At 53.6% G+C, this 24,122-nt stretch overlaps 1 protein-coding gene across 2 annotated transcripts; it reads right to left on the bottom strand.

Annotated features, from left to right (window-relative positions):
• Positions 1 to 467: 467 nt before the first annotated feature.
• Smg9 (SMG9 nonsense mediated mRNA decay factor) lies at positions 468 to 23,167 on the bottom strand. 2 transcript variants are annotated; one of them, XM_021219259.1, is made up of 14 exons: positions 22,918 to 23,167; positions 19,375 to 19,530; positions 17,202 to 17,276; positions 16,855 to 17,119; positions 16,675 to 16,772; positions 15,128 to 15,240; positions 8,040 to 8,151; positions 6,516 to 6,611; positions 6,197 to 6,282; positions 3,104 to 3,210; positions 2,503 to 2,610; positions 2,244 to 2,372; positions 1,921 to 2,065; positions 468 to 924 (listed from the first exon to the last, which is right to left on the bottom strand). In XM_021219259.1, the coding sequence occupies exons 2-14, from the start codon at positions 19,522 to 19,524 to the stop codon at positions 846 to 848; spliced, it is 1,563 nt and encodes a 520-aa protein (XP_021074918.1). In that variant the 5' UTR covers positions 19,525 to 19,530; positions 22,918 to 23,167; the 3' UTR covers positions 468 to 845. The 2 variants fall into 2 exon arrangements, with proteins under 2 accessions (XP_021074918.1, XP_029388115.1); XM_029532255.1 differs by lacking the exon at positions 19,375 to 19,530 and having other exon boundaries at positions 472 to 924; positions 22,918 to 23,132.
• Positions 23,168 to 24,122: the final 955 nt, after the last annotated feature.

The following is a 24,122-nucleotide window of genomic DNA, read 5'->3' as shown; positions in this document are numbered from 1 at the left end:
GAGGAAGAGATGGGAGGCAAAGTGCAGCCAGGCAGGCTGGTGGCAGGCTGTGGTGTGAAGACTGAGCTAGGCTGATCTGGGGGCCTGCTTTGGGAAGCAGAACTGAGAAGGACCATGTGCAAGTGAGCAGAGGAGGCACACACATTGCTTGGGGTCTGAGGCCCGGGAGACCCAAGCTGTTTCCAAGAGTCAGTCCATAAGGGCGAGAGAAGGGTTAAGGGCCAACACAGCATGTTACACGATGGCCCTATTATCTATTCATTTATTTAAGCAGGGTCTCATGTGGTAGGCTGAAGCTGGCCTTGAACTCCTCATCCTCCTGTTTGCATCTCCTGATGGGCTTATAGGCCGAGTCACCGCACTTGACAATTCTACCTTTTTAGGCTAAGACAGGCACTGTCTTTATGTAGGCTCTAGTGACAGGATTAGCTGCCGTCTGTCCGAGAAAGAACAAACCCCAGAGCAGGCTCTGTGACCACATTTATTCAAACCATCAGACCCTCGCCTTGAAAAGCTCTCCAGCCCCAACCCTGTTTCCCACGGAAGGCCTGGAGTCAGACTCAGTGGGGTCAGGCTTCCTGGGACACTGACTCCTGCTGCTGCTGGTCTCTATGGAGATTTGGGAAAGGCTGCTCATACCAGGTTGGGGGTGGGATCTCTTAGTCACCCTGTGAGCAGCCCCCCCATTTGAGGGAGGGGCTGGCCTCAGACACCTCACGTCTCTCAGTGGGAAGCCACGATCCCTCTGCCAGGCCTTTGCCGCTCTCCTCCCCTGCTGGAGGGTGGCTGTGCCCTCACTGTCCGTAGGACAGGGCAGTTCCCTGCACGCTGCTCCTCCCTCGGCCTCAGGCCAGCAGGCGGCTGTACTCTGCCAGGGCTGAGGACTTCTTCACCCCATCCCAGATTCGGGCAGCGTAGTGGAACCTGTGGGTGGAGGTCTGTAGTCAGGGTGGGAAACTAAGAACCAAGTAAGTTCCAGTTCACAAGTGAGCTTCCCAGAGCCTTCAACAATGTTGCTGACCCTGATGGAGTGGCCATTTCTATGCCCTCTCCCAAGGAGGCTGAGGGCTGGACTTGGATGAAGGCCCAAGTCTCCACTTAGCGTTGGGCTCTGTGGTAATGGTGTCTCCCCTCCCCTCCAGCACTGTGATGGACAAACTTATTCAACAGCAGCTACACAGCCCTCAGCCTGTCCTCCCCTCGGGCCCTGGTTCAGATGATGGCAGGAGCCCAAGCCTCGCCCTAAGCGTTCAGTGAGTGGGTTCTGCCTGCGCTCCCCACTCCGCGGCTGACCGCACCAGACACACCCTCGTATCAGCTCTCTTCAAGAGACCAGGCAGGCCATGCTCCTCTGTGGGCTGCACACAGGAGCCCTGTGAAGACGGGGCTTCGAGCAGGGTATGGGAGAGTGCCAGCAAATAGGCAGGAGGGACAGAGGGACACAGAATGATGCAGAGGGAGCCAAGCACAGCATCTGAGAGGTTGGGCACTCACTCCACGCTTACCCAGGCTCACTGATCCTTCTCCTGGCTACCGAGTGCATTCATACAAGTGTGTGGCTCTGCCATGTGACATTTCCTTTGGGCCTAAATTTCTGTTTTTGAGACAGGGTCTCACTTTGAATACCACACTGGTCTGGAACTCACTATGTAGCTTAAGTTGGCCTTGAATTCATAATGATCCCCCTGCCTCAGTCTCTTGAGTGCTGAGACTATAGACATGAACTACTATGCCCTAAATTTCTTCCACAAAAAAACCCCTGTATCAAGCCTGAGAGGCCAGTAGGTTAGTCACACACAAGTGCCCCCTGCTGGTCTGGCCGAAGTGCTGCAGATTAGATTAGAAGGCCAGGAGAGCTGGTGTTACTGAGGTTCCCCCACCACAGGCTCTTCAAATGCACCCGCTCCAAAGAACCCTTACCAATTCTTTTCAGTGAGGATCGTGTGTGACAGCTGTGGCCGAGCCATAGACATCACCTGGCTGCGGAGCTTACTGACCAAGGACTGGAAGCTGGGGTGACCTCGGTACCCAGGCAGCAGGGAAAAGAGGGGGCTGGAGCCAGGCCCTGGAACAGTGGGGTGGGTATTTCAGAGTTTTGCTTCAGACCAGCTCTTCCCAAACCTCTCTAGCGCTGAAACACATAGCCCTGAAAAAGGCCCCAGCACCAGTGGCAAGCCAGAATTCTCTCAGCCCCAGGGCAGGTTGTCTCCCCATGGCCCAGATGTCCCCTAGGGTAACTCTACCTGCTCTAGGTGGGTTCTCGTTCTCAGCTTCACTGTCCATGAAGGGCACCAGGAACAAGTTGACCTCAGCATCCAGGAAGTCGGGTGGCAGCCCTGGGAAGACGTTGCACTGTAGCATGGACAGTGTCCCTGGAAAGCAGACACTTCAGCTGCAGCCCAAGCTGTGGGCTGGGCTGGGGGACTGGCAGCCAAGAAGGCTCATCTAGGGGGTCCTGCCTGGGAGTGGCCTACAATCTATGAGAAGCTCGGGGATGCTCACCCTTGTAGCGCAGGTGGGAGTGCGCCATGAGCTGGTCAATCATCAGGTGCATCTGTCGTAATTTCCGGGGACAGAAGTCCTCCCTACGTGCCTTGTTCTGCAGGAAGACTGGGCGGGAGGGAGCAGCAGTGAGGCAGACAGGGCCTGGCCTCACCACAGGCCCACTAGTTCAGGTCACTCAGTGTTTGTGAGCAGTGCAGTGCTGGGGACCCAGACACAAGCCAGACCTGATTCCTTCCTGATAGGATTCCCTAGCCTGATGGAAAGAGATGAGGACGGCTGTGTGATCGAGAACATTACAGGAGACTCGAAGGACATAGTATGACCTGAGTTTAGAAAGGCCAGAGCAAGTGTGTGTGTGTGTGTGTGTATAAAGAAGCACAATCCTTGAAGAGGGGCATCAGGGAGGACAGAGCATGCAGAAAGCAGGCAGGACACAGGACTGGAGGGTGAACAGGTCATGGGGCACACACACCAACCAAGGGCTTGTTTCTGCAGCCCTGGGATGCCAAGGACACAGAAACAATGTGGGTCAGAGAGGAAGCCCCAGCTAACCCTTTCTGTCCCCTTGCGCTCCCCAGGTCTCCAGGGCGGCTCTCACCCAGGTGGGGGTAGTACTCGGTGCCCTCGTCCGAGCCTGCCGAGCTGCTGGTCTCGTGGCTGGGAGACGGGGTGGATGGCTTCACCATCTCTGCCGTTTGCAGGAACCTGCAGGAGTGGAGCAAAAGGCTAATGATCACACATGGATACCCTCCCACACTCTGGGGAGGACTCCCCTTGAGATTCTGATGAGAGCTACAGCCTTGCAACGCAACAGCAGCCCATGGACACCTGTATCAACTGTGCACTACCTTTAGGTTTCCGTGTGCGCGCGCGCGTGTGTGTGCATGTATGCATGTGTGTGTGTGTGTGTGTGTATGTGTACGTATGTTCCTGTGCCGTGCTGCTTCACCCCAGTCCCTGCCCCACACCCAGGCTCTGCCCCCTCCAGGCTGTCATGTTTCAGGCTGGAACCGCACACTCTGCAGCCTTCCCACACTGGCTTCTTAACAATATGCATTTAAGGTTCCTCCACTCCTTTCATAGCTTGACAGCTCATTCTTTCCAGTGCTGAGTAACTCCATTGTCTGGATGGACCCACTTCATCCATTCAGCCTCTCACGGGCCAAGCTGGCTGCTTTCAAGCGGCCATTACGAACAAAGGTGCTATAAATACCTGTGCACAGGTCTTTATGTGGATGCATTTTCACTCTGTGCTATTTTCCAAGTGTGTAACAGTAAATAAAACAAACCTGCTATTTAATGGGGAAAAGAGACTGCTAGTACTTGGGCATTCTTCTAAATGTTTACCCACAGTTTCGAGGGCCCACCTGCAGACCATGGTCCCAACAGAAGACAAATCCTACGTGAGCCGCCTGCTCTGCGTTCTTCACACCTGTGTACCCAGCGCTTGGCATAGGGGTCTTTAATTTACTTGTATGAACGAGCAAGCAGGGACTGCTCCAGAATCATATCACTCAGATACGGCCACAACCCTGGCAACACTTTTTCTGTTGTTGGGGAGACCCACTACTTGGCCCCGTCTCTAGTGTTGGATATCCACGAGCAACTCACTTAAGAACACAAGGCTTTGACCCAGTCCTTCTAATAGCTGCTATTACAAACTGTTTAGGGCCAGACAACAAACTCATGGTTATATTAGATTCTGATCCAACTATAATAAAGTGTTTTCAATTTACTCAAATAGAAATGGCTAGAGAAGTTAAGGCTTAATGGTTCAGATATACTTTACATAGATAGTCTTCAAAAACATCAGAAATCCACAAAATGCGACATTTGATGTTATTTCATTATTAAGGATCTTTGACTCTGAGACAAGTCTGCTCCTGACAGCCTTCCCTTCATTGTTCAAAGAAGACACTGAGCATCTTTACCTCCAGGCGAGGTTGCTTATCATGGCAAGGTAGCCATGGGGCCGAAATTGCCTATTTCATCTTCAGACAAAATACTGTCCAAAGAGGACAAATTGGGATAGTTGATTACTACTAATCTCTGCCAAGCCAGGGTAAGCTAGTCCTTCATATTCCTACCCCATTGCTAGGTCTTCCAGATGGCTCTGGTCCAAAAGGCTGAAGACAGATGCGCCAACATTGTAAGGAATTAGGGGACTCTCCAGGTAGTCAGCTCTCTACAACTAAGTTTAAGCAGCTTTGTTTTGTGCTCTTCATCTTTTCAGGTAATATTTAATTTGTTCTTGGATTTATGACAGGATTGATGACTAGTTATAGTCTCATAATCAAACTTAAGTTGTTTAGCATTGAGAGATGTGATGTAGACTTGAAAGGATGGTTTTCAGATGATAATGCAAATCAGAGCATAATTCAGGTATAGAATTATAATCTAAGTTAGGATAGATGGTAGAAAACTTTAAATTGACAAATATGGTGGACTAGATGTTAAATGTATATTATACTTTATCATTTAGTAATTTTACAATTGTGCTCAATTTATATCTGAGAAAAAAGAGCCTTTTAATTGGACAAAAAGGGAGGGGGAAATGTGGTTTGTATTTTGATGTTAATTCTGCTTTCTCAAGGAGGGCTGTCCCCAGCGAGAAACAGATCACATACTCAGGTGATCTCATTGAACCTTCTCCCCATTCTGAACTGTCAAATAAAGGTTAGAGCCGATGAGTGGCCAATGGAAGGGAAAGGTGGGACTGGCGGAGGGAAAGAGATGTAGGAAGAGGAGGTGGAAGGAAGATGAAGCAGAACAAGATGGCCACAAGTAACAAGGGGTCTCACAGCTGAGGAATAAATTAGTATAGTGATAGATCTGCCCAGTCTAGGCATATGGCTTATAAATATAGTAACTGGTTGTGTGTTTGTTATACGGGTTTATTGGGTAAAAAAATTACCACAGCACACATGCCTGCGGCAGAAACAGGTGCTGGAAGACAACACCCAATGGCTGAAGAAGCCTGGCCCTGTGCACTCTGCACCAGCCTGGGTCAGACTCTGCATGTACTGCTGGGACCCGCACTGAGGGAGGCCATAGACCTGTGGGGTCCCTCTAGAGTGGCAACGTGCCATGGTGGGGGCTGGGCACGGGAGGGAAGGCCTGAGGAAGCACTTCCAGCCGGGGACAAGGAACATGAGGAAGAGCACCTTGCAACTGAGCCGCACAGCTAGCCAGATGCCGGGTGTCCTTCCTGATGGTGTGAGGCCCTATAGGGCAGCACAGAAAGGGCTCTGCCACCTACTCCCGGTGAGGTGAGCTCTGGAAGGGGGTGCGTGCTTTGCAGGGGTGTTGCACAGACCTTTCCTCCACATAAAACCACCATCTTCATGACTTTAGCTGTGTCTGTTGGCAAAAGACCACCATGGCTTGGCTTGCTGACCACTGACTTCCCTCACAGGAGGAGTGGGAGGCCATGAGACCTCCACCTGTGTGTTCAGACACTCCTCCGAAGCTCGCCTGTAGCTCTGTCCTATTGTACCCGTGTGAGGACACCTACAGGCTGGGAAGGACTAGGGAGGAAGTGGCCATCACTGCCTCAACCACTGGCTGGTCCTCCATCGAGGAGAAGACAGCAGAGGATCGTCTACAGCAGCAATCATTAGCAGCACTGCTGCGGCTGCTGAGTGGGATGGTGAGGCCCTGGCCCGACCTCCATCCCCGCCTCAGCACTCACCTGTACAGACTGAGGTCCGTGAACCAATCCTGCACGACGATCACCACGTGGCAGACGGTGAAGAGGAAGGCAGCTATCTGCAGGGACTGTGGAAGCAAAGGGACGCGGCTGCAGGGCAGCAGGGAAGGGCTGTGGCACTTTCTGTGTGCAGCACTGTGGCCAGTTTCCTTACAGACCAGCCCTAAGTGTGATCGGGCAGGAAGCAGCCAGCCTTCCACAGAGGGGCACCGGCCTAAGGGTGAGGCCAGGACTGACCCTCAGCCAGAGCTGCCCCTTTCCCCACTGCCCAGTCTTTGGCAGGCTCACTGCGAGCCCTCACCTGCATCTCCACATAGGTGTGAGGGAGGTTATACTCTGGAGGCAGTTTGCGGTCGTTATTGATGAGGTGGTCCAAGATGGATGGGCTGAGGATGGGCTGCAAAAAATGAATGGTGGAGGGGGAGGGCAGGGTTATCATGAGGTAAGCTCTGAGAGTGTAGGCAAACCCTGCTAGCAGCACGGCAGGCCATGTCTAACTAGTACAGGGCTGGCAGCAGGAGGAGCTAACCACTGAACTCCAAAGCAGACACACCTTCCCAGGCCTTGCTGTTCTCAGTGCCTGGTGCCCAAAGGCAGCTCCTGGTAAATCTCATACAGCTTGCATGAGCCCCAGCCCCTTAAAGACTCTTTGTTGTTGGCTGTTTCATGTGTTTCCAAAGCTTTGCTGAAATAATTACTTAGGTCAAAAAATGATGAGTGTGAAACTTGGTGCAGATTTACAAATTACATCAGTGCCTGTTAGAGAAGCAGTGGTTCTGAACTCTCCTTAAAGCTACAGTCAACTTGTAAACGCGTCTGCCAGTCTCCCCGGCTCAGCAGCGCTGCTCTGGAAGGTGCCAGCAGTCTGGCCCTCTTTCCCAGACTGTTCCTCTCTCCTCTGGCCGACCCAGCTCAGCTCGTGTGCATTCCCTGCATCTCCTGCATGATGCCTGCCTCAGGCGGCAGAGTTCCGTTCTGTGTCATCAGAGCCCTGCTCCGCCAAGAGGGAATACCAACAAGGGTCCAGGCCCTGAGCCCCAAAGGCCAGGGTTGGGGAGAGCAGACACGGCGGCCAGGCACACCACAATGGAGGTGATGTGGACAGCAGTGCACTGGAGGCTGGAGATAGCCAAGAAGCATGGCTCACGGGAGTCTTCGGAAGGGAGGCATGGTCCAGGCAAACAGGCGACAGCACAGAGACTGTTCTAGGACCCCAACGCTGACAGCCAAGAGCATGCAGCTCAGGTCTACCTCCTGTTTGCTGCTAGGACTTTACTCTGCTGTGTAGGAACGTGGCAGGCAGGCAGGCAGGCAGGCAGTGTGACTCCCCTTTTCTGAAACTCAGGGGCAAAGTTGGGAAAGGACCCGAGCAAGGCTGCACAGTTCAAAGACAGCTTCAAGTGGAGAGACCAGGCTGAGGTAGTGAGGCCCCGCTGATGCCTCCCGAGGCTGAGGACAGCAGCCAGTAGGCCTCAGTACACAATGCCTGATGGCAGGCTGAGGCACTGGAGGAGCAGGAGCTGAGGAAAGTGGCCCAGATTTCCACATCCCAACATCAGTGACAGCCTGAGCAAGAACCTCGTCCCAGGTGCCGGCCAAGGCTGTGCTGGGACTGTTACAATGACTCCTCAGAGCTCCCAACAGGTAGAGCCCAAACTCCTGTCCGGTAGACCAGGCCTGGGGGCAGAGGTCACAGGGCTGCTAAGGCTGAAGTTCAGGATCTGGACCCACACAGCCCCCAGGCCACCCCTGAAGGCTCAGAGATCTTCAGGCCACACTCTGACAAGAGGAAGCAAAGGGCAGGGAGAGGGGCTGGGACCGGCACCTGTGTGTCTAGGAAGACAATGCGCTCTTGGGTAATGAAGAAGTCAATGCCGCTCGTCTGATTGCCCCCTCGTTCCTTCATCTCCGCACTCTGAGCCCGGAAGACATACGCTCTGTGAGGAGGAAAATGAGGGCTGTGTGGGCTGTTTAGCTCCTCTCTCATCCCAGAGAATGCCCCGGGAAGTGGACACTGGAGCTCAGATTCTCTGCCAGCTCCCCCCCACCCCCCCGGACCTTCCGTCTCTACCATCTGTGGTCACTGTTGGGGGATGACGACACGTTTGTTACCCCATGGGTACATTTAGTCCAGCTAAGGGAGTCAGGAGACCCGCATGTTCCAAGGCAGAGACCGTTAGCCCAACACTGCAGATCTCGACTCTGTCCTCCGGGTCCCTAAGCTCTCCCACCTGCTTGCTATTTGTAAAATGGAGACGATAAGGGTAGGAGTTGTGGTCAGGGTCTTTAACCCAGCACCAGGAAGTCAAGGCAAGCTGACGTCTGTTAGTTCCAGGCTAGCCGGGCTACACAGTGAGGCTGCATTGTAAAAAATAAAAATAAAAATAGCCAGGCACTATGGTACATAGTAATCCCAGAACTCAGTAAGCAAGGGCAGGTTAATCTCTATGCAGCCAGCCTGGACTACACAGCAAGTTCCAGGGTAGCCTGGGCTACCCATGAAGACCTTGTCTCACTTTTTTTTTTTAAATGGAAGCAATGATGCAACCCATCCAAGTATGTCTGACTTTTGGTACTGTGACACAAATGTTGCCATCCACAAAGTTTGCACTCAAGACCGTGTTCTTAGGCTAGGGAGCTGGCTCAGTGGTTAAGAGTGTGCACTGTTCATCTAGAGGACCCGGGTTTCATTCCCAGCACCCATGGCTCACGACCAACCTCACCTCAGCAACAGGGCATCCCTGCTACACACATATGTAAATAAAAATAAAATTTCAAAACAGAGAATCACATATTTCATCTACTACAAAACTGCAAAGTGTTTTAAGTTATTTAACAATCTGTACTGGGCTGTGTCCATAGTCAGCCTGGGTTACATGTGGCCTGCAGGCTGAAGGACAGGCCCATTTGACTCTGTGCCCCAAAGCCTAAGCGTGCTGTGAGGTGGACATACATGAAAGCCCAGGATACAGCAGAGAAGCTGCCCCACCCTCACGCTTCCTGTCAGCGGGTCTCCTCATGAGAGAGCTGTGACAGCACCTGCCTTGGTGGCAGGAGGAGGCAGGGGTGGGGTGGGGTGGGGCTCTCACCTACATCCTATCCTGAAGATGCCTGCGTGGAGCAGGCATCATCCTGCTCAGCAAACACTACAGAACCCGCCTGCCACGCTGCCTCCTAAGACTTCTGTCCAGCTGGCTGTCCTTCCCCAGCTCATTTCTGTCTAGTTCACTAACCACGGGTGCTCTGGAGCCATGGGATAGGAACAACGGCGGTGGGGTGGGGATCTGCCGTGAGGAGGGAAACTGCAGTGCTGTGGGCAGGAGGTGAAGGGGTTGGGAAGGACTTGCCTGTGAGAGGACAGAAGGACGTATACCAGGGCTGTAGCAGGTTGTAGCAAGGGGCAGCACAAAGGGCAACACTGGGGTGAGAGGCAGGAACAGGCCAGGTAGAGACAGGAGCATCAGCGTGGAGAGTTACGGAGCCCTGTCTTCATGGAGCACAGTAGGGGCTGGGGCAGGGGGGGTATGAGCCCTCGACGCCCTGGAGCAGAGGGGCAATGAGCAGGCTTATTTGGAAGCATCACTGTACTGCTGTGTACACGGACTACAGGAACGTATGGAGGGTGGCTCAGGGGCACAGCCGCACGGCCTGCCTCGGCTTCTCATCTCCTCCCTCCGCAACTACTGAGACCTATGTCCCTCACCTGGCAAGCTGCCTAGGCAGGTGCTCCATCACTGAGCTGACTCTCCTTCCTGTTTGCTCCGTAACTCATACTATCCTTGAACTTACATGTAGCTGAGAATGACCCTAACTCTCACTTATGTAGCTGAGGATGGCCCTGAACTCACTTATGTAGCTGAGGATGGCCCTGAACTCACTTATGCAGCTGAGGATGGCCTCAAATGCCTGGTCCTTCTGCTTCCACCTCCTGAATCTGGGACCACAGGCATGCACCACATGCCTGGCTGCTTTCATTCTCCAGCATGCCAAATGGCTCCACTGTGCCAGATGGATTCTCTTTACCAACTTCCCAGAAAACAAGCCCACAAGGCAGGCTATGGCAGCCGTTCGTACTGTGGAACCCAGCACCAAGAACAGGGGAGGGGACACAGGGCGCATTCAGTACACATTTGCTGAACTGAGGGAAGGCACAGAGTCTGGCCCAGTGGGTCTTGACATCTGACAAGGGAGAGAAGAACTGGGAGCAGGGGCTGGGCACACAGTAGGGAGACAGGTTGCAAATCAGGTGAGTCCTCCAGGACCTAAGAGCCGGAACCAGTCTGCTGCATGCATGCTCACTCAGCACAGGTATAAACGACAACAGAGTCCAAAGCACCGGGGACATGAGAGAGGCTTCCCAGGAGCTACAGCAGCACAGTACAGGATGGCAGTAGTTGTTTAACTCAGCAGAAGGGGCAAGGATGGCGAGGCAGAGGGACCTCTTAGCCCCAGGCCGAGGCAACAGGGTTCTCTAACCTTCTCTGGGTTTCCACCAGGCCCTGAGACCTGGTGAGAACTATGGACCCTTTCCCTAGAAGAAAAACTTGACAGTGAGGCAGAGGGACTGAGGACAGAAGACAGCCTAGGCTACGTAGGGAGACCCTGTCTTAAAGAAATGAAACACAACCCCTACCCCTCAACAAAATCCAACAACAATAAACCTGTGCGGCTCGGAGCACTTGTCTGTGCCACCAGGGCACCCTCTGTGGAAAGCCGAGCCCTAGCTCCTGGAGACAGCTCAGCCCTTACTGTGTCTGGAGGGGACCTCAATTGAGAAACTGCCTCCATAAGAACAGGCTGCAAACAAGGCATGTTTAAAATAAGGGAGGGCCTAGTCCACTGGGGGGGGGGGCATTGGTGGGCTCTTGGCCCCGAGTTCTATAGAAAAGCAGGCTGAGCAAGGAAGCCAGCCCCACTCCATGGCTTCTGCAGCAGTTCCTGCTCTAGGTTCCTGCCCTGGCTTCCTTCAATGATTAACACCGACATGGAGACCAAATAAACCCTTTCGTCCCAACTCGCTTTGGTTCTGGTGTTTTATTATAGCAACAGAAACCCTGATACAGATAAGCTGGTCCCAGGATAGTGGGGTGTTGCTACGACAGACCTGACCGTGTTTTGGGGAAAGATTGTGGAAGGACTCTGTAACTCTGAACTACAAATGCCAGTGTTGAGGTCTGGTCTGTTGCTATGTATTGTAATGCCAAGTGTGGGCCCCCAAGGTCTGGTTGCCCTAGAGACAAGAGAGTCCACACACAGACCCAAGTGACCTACATGACCTTGCCTCCAAGTTGTTTCTGATTGGTGAATAAAAATGCCTACAGCCTATAGATGAGCAGAATTGAGATTAGTGGGGGCTTTCAGCTCCCAGGCTTGGTGTAAGAGGAGACCACGGGGAGAGATAGAGAGGAAGGCAGGACAAGACACAAGCCATGGGGTAGGAGTCAAGAAAGCATGGCCCTGAGGACTGGCCAATTGGGGTTAAGAGCAGCCCAGATGAAACATGTAAGTAATAACTTGGGAGTTATTGATAGGAAATAGATTTTAATAGCATAGAGGATAGATATCTGCCAAGCTTTAGTGCTGATAAAGGCTTATTGTAAATAATAAAAGTGTGTGTCTTTTATCTGGAAACTCAGTGATCAAAGGCAGGTTAGAAGCCCCTCTCTCGGCTACACTGTCCCTCGGGGCTGTCCTGCGGGCTTGGCAGATAGGATGTTGAGATCAGTGCAGGGGATGGAGGCCTGGCTTGAGAAGTTCCAGACAGAAGTGGAAAGACTCTATTGGGCACAATTTTTTGTTTTGAATTAAAATTCTATAGCTATGGTCAGCTGGGGCTGAAAAATTAGCTGTGATTCACGAGACCAGCATCGCTGAAGTGAAACCTTTGCTTACAGGGACAGTTGACACTGGTTGGCTGGAGCTGAGAAATTAGCCATAATTAAGAAGAAACCAGAACCCCTGAGGTGAAACCTTCTGGGAAATACTTCCTAAGAGTCAGCACACACAAGTGTGTTCCAGACGTGGCCGAGGTTGTACCTTGCACTGGTGCCAAACTTGGTAATGCAAGAATCACCCCGGGGGGTACTGGTCTTGAAGGCATGAAGGGGTCATGGAGAACAGCTGAGGCTTAGCACCAGGAGAGGCCATGGGTGAAGGTGCAGCCTCAGAGACAGTTGAAGGCCCAGAACGGAAGGTATCATGCAAGGAAGTTGAGGCTTGGTGCTCTGAAGAGAGCCTATGGTGAAAGTGCAGCCCCACTGTAGCAGAAGACCCCAGCGAGTACCACGGGATGGCCACCAAGAACAGCAGCAGCAGTGGAGTCAGCCGGAGCCTGGAAGCCACACTGTGCTGCGGAGGGCAGAGGGCCACGAGTGAACCCCGGACGTTGCACACTGAATTGTTCACCCCGCTGGTTTTCATCTGATTCAGACTGCTCTGGCTCTTCCCTCTTGAAACAAAGTATTTAACTCAATTTTGATTTTTACAGGAACCCACAGTTGAGATTCTGAACTTTTAAGAGATTTTGGATTTTTTTGTTTGTTTGTTTGTTTTCGAGACAGGGTTTCTCTGTGTAGCCCTGGCTGTCCTGGAACTCACTCTATAGACCAGGCTGGCTTCGAACTCAGAAATCCGCCTGTCTCTGCCTCCTGAGTGCTGGGATTAAAGGCGTGTGCCATCACGCCCGGCGAGATTTTGGATTTTAAAGAGATGGATATTTTAAAGGGACTTAACTTTTTTTTTCCTGGTTTTTCAAGACAGGGTTTCTCTGTGTAGCCCTGGCTGTCCTGGAACTCACTCTATAGACCAGGCTGGCCTGGGACTTAACTTTTAATGAGTTTGAATTTGTAAAGACGGTGGGACTTTTAAAGTTAATTATGTTTTTAATATGATCTTGGGGATCAATAAGAAAGAACAGTTGTAGTTTAACAGTGATGTTTGTTGTCAAGCTGACCAGGGATCAATTGTGATGGCTGGTTTTATGTCAACTTGACACATGCTAAAGTCATCTGAGAGGGAACCTCAATTAAGAAAACGTCTCCAGCAGACCAGGCTGCAGGCATGCCACAGGGCAGTGCTTCTCTCTTTGTGATGCTGTGACCCTTTAACGAAGCTTCTCATATTGCAGTGACTCCAACCATAAAATTACTTTTATTGCTATTTCATTACTGCAATTTTGCTACTGTTATGAATCATAACATGTTAAAAAAAGGTCGTTCAACCCCTGAAACAGCTGAGACTCCCAGGAGAACGGCTGCTGTAGGGCATTTTCATAACTAGTGATTGATGTGGAGGGCCCAGCCCACTGTGGGCGGTGCCATCCCTGGGCTGGTGGCCCTGGGCTCTATAAGAAAACAAGCTGAGCAGGCCAGGGAAGCAAGCCAGTAAGCAGCACCTCTGCATAGAGGTGGTCTCCGACTCAGCGCCTGCCTCCAGGTTCTGGCTGTTGGACTGACTTCAGAGATGAGTTACGATGTGGAAGTGTAAGTCAAATAAATAAACCCTTTCCTCCCCAACTTGTTCTTGGTCATGGTTCACCATAGCAACAGTAACCCTAAGACACTCCCCACCCCAGCCCATACTGTGAGTCTTCCTTTGGTCTTTTCCAGCTCCTCCAGTTCCCCTTCCTGCTCTCCCTGCTCCTGCTCGGTTGTGTAGGGGAGAGGGGGTGCGTCCAGAGGCATTGGGCTGAGTCAGCCTTCAGGAGATGGTAGGGAGAGCCTGGTGGACATGTGTGTGACCACGTGTGCACGACAGGGAGAGACGGGCATATGTGACTTAGGCTGCGTGTCAGGCCACTCTGCGGTAGGGGTGTAGGGCCTAATTAATGTGTGATGCACACATACAGGGGTCACTTGTCCCACTTGTATCTGGAGAACTTATCTGTGGGAGGGCCAGGCTTCCCTGTCTGTGCCCAGTCAGAACGTAGCTCTTCAGGTCCTCCTCCTTAACCTCCCCTCTAACGCTACCAGTTCTCTCCATCACAGCTCCCCCGACTCAAGACCCAGGCACAGGCCAGGGCATCCTCATCTCTACTCCTTCCCCACACGCACGCAGAGACACAGGAGGACGGGGACTAGTGCAGAATCCTTCCCCAGCTCTCCCAGATCACCAGGCACCTTAACTTTTGGGCTCTGTGCCAGCTGCTTCATCCCTTTTCTCTTTTCTTTTCTTTTCTTTTCTTTTCTTTTCTTTTCTTTTCTTTTCTCTTCTCTCCTCTCCTCTCCTCTCCTCTCCCTCCTCTCTCTCTCTCTCTCTCTCTCTCTCTCTCTCTCTCTCTCTCTCTCTCTCTCTTTTTCTGTTTTTTGAGACAGGGTTTCTCTGTGTAGCCCTGGGTGTCCTGGAACTCACTCTGTAGACCAGGCTGGCCTCAAACTCAGATATTTGCCTGCCTCTGCCTCCTGAGTGCTGGAACTAAAGACCACTGCCCGGCATCTGCTTCATTCTTTCAAACTCCACTTGAGGGGTTGGCGAGATGGCTCAGGAGTTGGGAACACTGGCTGCTTTTTCAGAGGACCCAGGTTCAATTTCCAGCACCTAAATGGAGGCTCTCAACCATCTGTGATGGCAGTTCTAAATCCGAAACCTTTTCCCAGGCACCAAGCACACAGGTAGCACACAGACATACACATAGGTACGACACCCAGAGGCATTAAAATAAATGTATTCGAATAGTAGACAAGCTGACTTGCCTGAGGTCAACCAGAGGAGATCTGGCACCAAGCCTGTGGCAGCCACCACCTTTCAAAGCCTTAGTGACTCAGCTAGCCCACACTCTTCCTCTCTCTGAAGGTGAGGCCAGGAAGGGGAAGCCACTTGGAGCCCCGCAGGTCTGATACCCAGTCCGTCCTCCCCACGGGCGGTCACCTTCCCCTGCTCTCCCGGCCTCCTCCAACCCTGCCCAACGCCCCTTACCTCTGGTCTTCCTCTGGGGAGTTTGCAGACAGCAGTGACATGACCATGGACTTGCCTGTCCCCTGGAGGCCTAAGACACCGACCACTAACACGTCCGTCTGATCCAGCAGGTACTGGGGGGCAATGGGGAACATGAGCCTCACGAGCCTGACAGGGGCAGCCAGGCCCCTGTGGTGGGCTCACCCACCCACCTGGTCAGTCTCACTCCCTTCATCTGGACAAAGGGCTGTGTTGTGGCAGGTTCATGTGTAAGGATCTGAACCCACACCCTAGAGTCTGGAAAAGCTGAGCGAGAAAGCCTCCCGTGGTTGAGAAGTGGAAGGGTGTCTACCGTCACAAGGCCTGACTGCACAGGGCCACACAGACCTACTGGAGGCTAACACTGTAAGGTCAGCAGCGGAGGGCTGAGACCCAGGTACTTCTAGGGAAGGAGCGGAGAGGCGGGCAGACAGGACTACAGGACTACCCAAGTCAGGCCCCGGCTCCAGGCGGAGGGTGTGTGGAGGGAGATCAGAGCCAGGGACTGGGTCTGGAGCCTTAAACACCTGAGACCTTTGCCTTAGGGCCACCAGCTCTGCTGATCTTTACCACTAGGGGGCGGAGGAGTCTCTTCCAAGAGCCAACTGATTTGCTGGCACTTCTCCAGAACTACCAGAGGGACTCAGAAAAAAAAAACAAAAAACAAAAAACAAAACCGCCCCGGGCCAGGGTTTAATGAGCCCCTGTACCTTAAAGCCAAACTACCCGGGACAGGGGCAGCCCCAGAGGGTTACAATGTCAAGGGCTTGCTCAGTAGCTCTGCACAGTGGAGGAGGCCACCACACTAGGTAGTTCAAACAAAGCCACTTTATCACTGTAGAAAGGACCACTGTGGAGCAAGCAGGCAGGGCCAGGTAACACACAGACCTGGCGCGTGGCACTAACAGGCTCAGGCTAAGGAGTACGAGCAGCAGTCTTTCCAGAGTGTGTGCAACTGTGGAAAAGCCCAGAGCAGAGCGCGGGTGTGTGGGCCTAGCAATGTAAGGCTCTAACTAGAGCAAGGGCTGCTGGAATGGAGCCTCCGGTTGGCACTGTGAAGACAGCGTGGGGCTGGACCTAGGAGTGTAGGAGCAGGCTCAGGACCTTCCTCTGGTGTGCTGAGGCACAGGAGTTCTGGGGTATAGGGTAGCCGGGAATTCTACCAAGAGATGTCAGAGCAATCAGGGTTTCAAGCTGCCCTGGTGTCACAGGCCTGCCATCCAAGCTATTTAGGAGGCGGAGGCAGGAAGACAGACAAGGTAGCCCGGGCAACTCAGTAAGACCCTGCTTCTGAACCAAGAGGAAGAAACAGGCTGGGGCTGTAGCTCAGGAACGGAAAACTCGCCTAGCAAGCACAAGGCCCCGGGTTCAATGCTCACTGCACCTTCACACTATCAACAAACCATGACTCTCAACTCCCAGCCCTCTAAGTTGGATGAAATTCAAGCCTGATTGACAGGACCCCCTCAGGTCCCAAGGGCTCTTCTGGAAGGGTGTGGACAGAGGTGTGGGACCTGGGGAGGCTGTACCTCAATGGCGCTGTCACACCAGTTCATCTGGTCGTCTACCAGCTTGATGCTGTGCTTCATGCGCTCTGGGGGCAGGAGCTTAGCCTGGCCCACCACAGCTGGATGGAGAGAGGAGACAGGACAGTGAGGGTCTCCGTGAGGCAGGAGCTGGTCCCTGCCCAGCCTGTGGGGTTCACTCACGGTCCATGGCAGTTGGGGCAGCAGTGCCCATGCCCCGGTTTTGAATCTGGTACACGGGCTGTGTGGGTCTCTGCCCCTCCTTCTCTCCCTTGGGTGGTGCAGGGGCCGTGGGGGGTGGTGGCGCAGTACCTTCAGGGGTGGAAGCCCCTGTTCCAGCCACAGGCCCCTTCCCCTCCTCACGTGGCTTCATGAGCACAATGGGTTTCTCCAGGGGGGCTGGGGCTGGTGGAGCAGCTGGCGCTGTACTAGGTGGCGGCTGCTTTGACTGTGGAGTGAGAAGGTTGCAGGGCACAGGGAGACCTATCACCCCCTCCTCCCGCCTCCCTCCCGAGGTCCTCCGCACTCACCCGCTCAGCTGGGGGCTTTGAGAGGATGATGGGGGTTTTCTGCATGACGTTAGTGCTGGGGTCCTCGCTGCCATCCTGAAAGGGAATGCAGCTGTTACTCTAGATGGCCTCCATGATGCCTCCCCACCCTACCCATGAAAGGGAAACTTCTGGGTTGTTTGGAAAGTCAGTTATGTCAAATGATGGGGGACACAAAGGATGTGTGAAAGGATGTCTTGCTAAAGCAGACATGGGAAAGAATGTTTTCCTGAAGTAGACCCAGGTGAAAGGACATTTTGATACAGCAAAGGTGTGAAAGGACTTGTGATGAAGGAGTATACCCTACGACCCCACAGACGGTGGGAAGAGCACTGTTCTGCCTCGATATTCTTTGCTAGTGGCACAATTGTATTGATTTGCCTTACATTGCGTTGCTGACCTCCTCTTGTGGTAACACCTCCATCACTGAGAGAAACGCAGGCTCACGAGGTTCCTGTAGCAGCTTGCTGCTTCCATAGCTTCCCCTCAGGCCGAGTGGCCAGTCTTGCATTTTCTTCAGGATTGAACTACAACTGCTGGTTCGTGTGTGGTGTCTGCCTGTCTAGAGGGCTGGACTGAAGCTGCTGATTCATATTTGGTGTTTGCTACAGGACTGAACTGTTGCCAAAGAAGACTGAACTCATCCCAAAGAACTATTGCTGAACAGGTCCACTTCCCCTACATTCTAATAACTTTTCTCTTCCACTACGTCTGCTGGGCGGTGGGTAAGAGGAGAGGTTGAACACTTATTAAAAGTAGGTTGCAAAGGAAATGTACCTACACACCCAGGTGCTGGCACCACTCCTATGAGGCTGAGCCACCCATACAGAACCTGGCCGGCTGCCTGACTGCAGACTGACATCCCCACCACCCCACAGCTTCCTCTGCTGGACCAGCCCCAGGGGAAGGAGTGAGGGCTTGGAGCTTTGCAGATGGGGTGGGAACATATCCCAGCAGCAGACTGGTAACCTAAGTAAGACCTAGCCTATGTAACTAGTAACCCACTCCTATCTGTTCAACTGTGGGGGTGGGGCAGGAGGCCTAGCATAGGACAAGGGGAACAGCCTGCGTATTGCCCAGCAGGACAGCTGACACATGGCAGATGCCTGCTCTGTGGGAGCCACTGGGATCCTTGCTAGCTACCCTGATTGCCATGCCTCGGCCCCGCCCTGCTCTCATGGGCTAACGGACTCCTTCCTAGACTGACCTCCAGTCAGAGGGGCAAGGCCCAGGCTTCGGGCTTGCTTATGCCTGAGGTTACTCTGGGACTTCAGTGGACCTGCATCTCCTTAAACCCCCGCTCACTCCACTGGCTCACAGGCTTGGCACAACCCCAGGATGACCCCAGTGCTTTGACAAGGACAGCTCTGAGGGAAGACCTGCAGGATGGAGGCTGAGGGAGGGGGGTGACAGCTGTGCTCATGAGGCGGGGCATCTGAGTAATGGATGAGAGAAGAGGGAGGAAGTGGGGTGGGGGTGAGGGGGGAGAGGGGATGGTGTAGGGTGGGGGTGGGGTAGATCTGCAGGAAGAGGCTAAGGTCAGATCTAAGGCAGGGTGTGCAGGGTGTGCAAAACTTGGAGAGGAGTCCCGTCTGAGGCCAAGGTAAGATTCAGAGCGGCTTCTTCAGGGATTACAGCTGACAAGCTGCTGGAAGACCAGGGCATTCCCCCAACGGCTGCCCGTGACACAGTCCATGTGAGGGTCCGGGAAGTCCCCTGAGAAGCAGGGGACATAATGCTAAGTGCTGCTGCTGGTGACATGCGACTCCTTAAAACGGGAGCTGAGGTCAGTTCTGGTTCAAGCTGCCAATGCAGTTCCTCTCTGTCAAAGCCCAAGCCCTGTGAGGGCCTGTGGGACTGAGCCCACCTCCTCTTGGTCCTCCCTCCTGCTGCCTCACTGGACACCGCACGCCTGTCTGTCTGCAATGTTCTTCAGTGACAGTTTTGAAATGGCTTGTCCCTTCACCTCCTCCAGGTCCCTACTCAAAGTCACCTCCTCAGAGGTCTCCTTTGGCTATACCATCAACACAGCCCTTTATTCTCCTTCCCTCCGCCCCTGAGGGCAGCTTTGGACACAGACATGTCCCACTGCCCCTGGATGGAACCTTGTTGAGCTGGTGGCAGGGGCTCCACTAGGCTGGAATCCTGCACTCACCCGTCTCTCTCTTTCCCAGGGGGCAATGTAGTCTCTCTCCCGACCACCAGGCCCAGAAAGATTCTGGGGGCCACTAGAGCCTGGCTCTTTCCACCGCCGCCGCCGCTCTATCCCATAGAGCCCAGGCTGACTGTGCCCAGACTCCGACATGGTCACCTGGAAGGATCAAGGAGGCTTTGGTGCAAAGGGAATGCTTCTCCATGGGCTCACCTGCTGCATGATAAAAGGAAGCTCTGAGAACAGTGAGGCGGCTCAGTGGTAAAGGTGCTTGCCACCGAGAGAGACTGACCTATGTTCAGTCCTCAGGACCCACATGGTAGGAAAGAAGCATTGATTCCATACACAAAGTAACCAGTGCTTCCTGCCTCCACAGACACCTGCACTCATCACACCCACCCACCCACTCTTAACAACAAAACCCAAACCCACAAACAAACCAGAGGCTGGAGAGATGGCTCAGCAGCTAGGGAGTGCACATGGCTCTTCTACAAGGCACAAGTCCTACTTCCAGCATCCACACACAACAGCTCACCAGCACCTCTAACTCTGACTCTAGGGAACCACTGCCCTCTTCTGGCTTCCTTGGGTACTGCATGTATGTGCACATATGGACCACACACACACACACACAGAACAAATAGCCGCAACTGGAGCTGTGTGGCTGAGGTGGCAGCTGGCTGCCAGTGGCCTCCTGTTTATGCCAACTTCTTCCATTCTGGTGAGGTTAACACACGCCACCCAGAACACACTTGTCAGCTGTTTTTACAATTAGGTGTGTCAAATGGTGTGGCAACACAAGGGTGGCTTGGATGCATTCAGAAACCTCCCTTTACAGAAAACAGGTACACGTCTTTTGCTTCTTCCTCCTCTTGGCTAAAAGGGGTTCAGGCAGCTACCCTGACCTTCAAGGCAACTTAATGGAAATCATGGTAAAACAAGACACAAGGTGTTGGTAGTCGCCAAATAACCTTACACTGCCCACCCCTGAAGCCACCGAGAAACAAATCTATGTCTCTCTTTTGGGACCAAAGCTATTTGCAACTATTGAAACGGTCCAACAGGAGTACAACTTACAGGAGCACAGTCACACAGAAACGGACAGTCTCCTTCCCATAGGCAACAAGTCATTTTCTCACAAGCCCCCTGCTGAAGGACTCTTGATCACCCATTCATGTGTGGTGACATGGTGGGGGCTCACTCCCACAGGCCCTTTTATCTACCTGGTTCCACTAGGTTCCTGTAGACCTACTTTCAGAACCAACATGTTCTGGGCTGTTGGACTCTGCAACCCCACTCTTCACCTCTGGTGTTATCGGTTTCCAGGTCCCTGGGGAAAGTGTCTTGGGGTCTTTACGAGAGAATGTGCTCTAGGGACACCCCTGAGTGCTCAGCTGCCCACAGGACACAACGGGGCTGCCTGCTCTGGCTGCAGAGGTTAGGCTGGCAAACTGTGGCCTGCAGAGCCAATGTGCAGTCTTCCTGTTTCCAAACACAAGGTCTCACTGGAACCTGGCCCCACAGTGACAGAGTGGCTATGGCTGCCTTCTGTGAACAGCAGAAGCAGTAGAGGTGGCGACAGTGTGACCCCTAGGACCTACAAACCCAGCGTCTGGCCCTCACAGTATGTTCCCTCAAACCCCTCCCCACGTCACCTCAGGCCTCAATGACATCAACTGGCCCCTGTGACACACTCTGGAACGGACGGACGACGCACTTTTGCTGGCCATGTGGGGGCTTGTCTAGCCCCTCTTGGGCCCGAGTGACCTCTCCACAGCCACAAACTCGACTGACCAAGGAGGGCAAGGGCCTGCTAACAGATGCTTGCTGGAATGAGTCAGGTGGTAAATGACTGTTTACCGTCTAAGGCCCTCTCTCCACAGACTGGGACTCCTTCCTCCCTGCAATTAACTGTCTGCTCCCCTATTATTCTGACGACCTCCCCAGTGCTTGAGAGTGTAATCCCCTGCCCCCATGGAGATCCTGTCCTCACTCTGAAGTGATGTTCACTGTGACCACCCTCCTTTCAGGCAAGTGAAGTATCCATCTGCACACTGTTTTGGAATCAGTAGTTGACTCTACTCATCAGGTCTTGTGGGGAATGATCCAGAACCTGAGACGCCATCTACCTGCAATCTGGGACCTGTAATGCTGTTTCCGGGGTTCTCCGGGAAGAGCTCTGCACAAACTACTAAGCTGGTATCACTGTGACCTCACAGAAATGAAGTCGAATCTGCATATTGTTGGGGATGGGAGCTTCTGGGTTTGTGTGTGTGTGTGACACACGCATACACATGCCTGCGTGCAAGTGTGCACAGAGCCATATCACATTTGTTGAGGGCAGAGGACAACTTCCAAGAGACCATTTTCTCTTTCAATCCTGTAGGTCCCTGGGATGGAAGTCAATTCTTTGGCCTTGTGGTGGCCCCTTTACCTGCTACAGCAATCCTGCCAGCCCCTGCACATCTGCCGGTCTTGCCTCTGCAGCCCTGGGATGACAAGATCATGCTGCCAGGCTCCACTTTTTATGTGGTTCCTGGGGATCAAACCCGGGCCTTCACGCTTGCAAACAAGCACCGCACACACTGAGCTATCTTCCCACGCACCCCTCGACCATCTCCGATCTGGATCACCTCTTCTGGAGAATCTTCCAGAACTGACAAGTGGCTTTGCAAGACTTTCCAGGAGATTCCCCCCAATTCTTTTTTTTTTTTTTTTTTTTTTGGTTTTTCGAGACAGGGTTTCTCTGTGTAGCCCTGGTTGTCCTGGAACTCACTTTGTAGACCAGGCTGGCCTCGAACTCAGAAATCCACCTGCCTCTGCCTCCCAAGTGCTGGGATTATAGGCGTGCGCCGCCACACCCGGCTAACCCCCCCCCCCAATTCTTAACTGTTCTAACGCCTTTTCTCTTTAGGCATGGCGCATTCCACAACTGAATACTGATTCGTCCTCCTCCTCCTCACCTCTCCCTCTCAAACAGGGTCCTGTTCCGCAGCTCAGGCTGGTGGCAAACTCATGGCGACCCTCCTGTTTCTGGCTCCACACTGCTGGAATTACCTGTGTGAGCCGCCTGGTCCAGCCCTAGTCACCCATTTTTCTAAGGGCTCCCTAGTCTACTTGCAGTCTTAGATGGAGCCTCCTCCCCAATACTCGGGCATGAAGAACCTCAAAAATCCAATTTCCATGTGAACCCTCCTAGGTGTGTGTCGGCTTCTTGGGGAGTGTGTCCAGAAATTTCCTCCTGATCTTGTTAGAAGGCTCGTACCAGTACTACAGGGACACTTCACAGTGGCTATAGTTTCTATTAATTTATTTGTTCCTCCGGCGGGACACTTTGAAGTAGCTACAGTTTCCACTAATGGATTTGTACCTCCAGCTCACGGCGCCCGCTAATCCGAGACGCTCAGGTTCCTACTCCCATTGGCCAGCCGCCCAGCGACCTCCAAACGGCAGAGCGGGGGCGGGGCTTGAAGACGCCCCACCCCCAACCCCGCCCCGTGGGCGTGCCCGCCTCGCGCAGGCTCGCGGCGTCCCCCTTCCCCTTACCTAGGGCAGCGGCTGATTAGTTCCCGGGTCGCAGCGCGCGCTCCGAGTGACGGGAGTGCGGCGTGGGCGGGGAAGGTCCTCCACAGCCCCCGGCGGTGTGGATGGCGCCGGAAGGTCACACGCCAGAGAAAGAGAGGGGCCGAGAGATCGGGTGCCGGCGATTCCGGAACAGGCCTCGGCGTCCCGGAAGCTCCCCGAGGAGGAAGGAGAGGAAGCCACAGGACGCAGCCCCGCGCTGCTGGCTCGGCGCATGCGCCGCGGGCTGGGCGCGCAAGCGAACCCCACGTACGCGTTAGACTGAGCATGCGTGAACGGAGGCGGCTGGTTTCAGCACGCCGGCGGATTACGGAGGGGTGAGAAGGACTTTGCGGTTGAGAAGGCGCGTGCGCATTGTTTCTCTGGGCGGGCCTGGTGTTGGGCTGGGTGGGCGGCTCTGGAGATTTCGGGTTCGAATCCCGGGTGTTCTCTAGTGTTGGCGGAACGGGGGGAGGGGGCGGCGGAAGGGAGGAATTAACGTTCTTATCTGAGCGAGCACAAGACTGATTCGGCTGGCGGCAAGGCGCGATCTTGAAGGATTTTTAAGGGAGAGCCCGGTTCCTCCAAGACAGAGAGAACGCCTCTAGAGAAAGGTCTCGCCCTGGACCTGTGGCACGAGGTGGGCGGCAGAAGTGGGCGGATCGCAGGGCTACAGAAAGGGGCAGACATCCAAAGGACTACGGGCACAGCCCGCAGCAGCTGGAAGGCCACAGGGCAGAGGGGGCAGTCGTCTGGCTGAGAGGCAGAGGTTCCGCCTCCACTATTTTCCTTTCTTAAAGAAAAAAAAACCGCGTAGTCCATCAGCCTGACCTCAAACTTACCCTCCTGTCTCTCTGCCTCTTAAGCGGAACCTACCTGTGTGTGCCACCACAATCAGCTCTCTTGTTTTGAGGTAGGGTCTTACTGTGTAGACTCACAGAAACCCACCTGCCTTGGCCTCAGGACTGCTGGATCTCCCCACCCCCTCGGCTCTTCTTTATTCCCTCCCTTTCGCTTCTGTACTGAGAAAAGCGAGAGCCTTGCTACATCGGAAGGCTCTGCATTTCAGGACACAAGCATGCATGCACGCACCCACGCATGCGTGCTCGTCCCCAGAGTGGCTGATTTCCAGGTCAGCTTAACTCAAACAGCATCGCCTCCCTCCTCGCCCCCACCAAGCTCTTCTCTGT

This window comes from Mus pahari, chromosome 19 (genome assembly GCF_900095145.1).
Source record: "Mus pahari chromosome 19, PAHARI_EIJ_v1.1, whole genome shotgun sequence".
NCBI lineage: Eukaryota > Metazoa > Chordata > Mammalia > Rodentia > Muridae > Mus > Mus pahari.
Note: the sequence above shows the minus strand (reverse complement) of the source record. Positions and strands in the feature narration are given on the sequence as shown.

Coding starts and splice junctions, on each gene's coding strand:
- Smg9 (XM_021219259.1), bottom strand. CDS start 19,524: ATGTCGGAGTCTGGGCACAGTCAGCCTGGGCTCTATGGGATAGAGCGG. Junction 15,241..16,674: donor GGTGTGACAGCGCCATTGAG/GTACAGCCTCCC, acceptor ATTGCCCCCCAG/TACCTGCTGGATCAGACGGA. Junction 2,373..2,502: donor CTCCCACCTGCGCTACAAGG/GTGAGCATCCCC, acceptor TCTGCTTTCCAG/GGACACTGTCCATGCTACAG.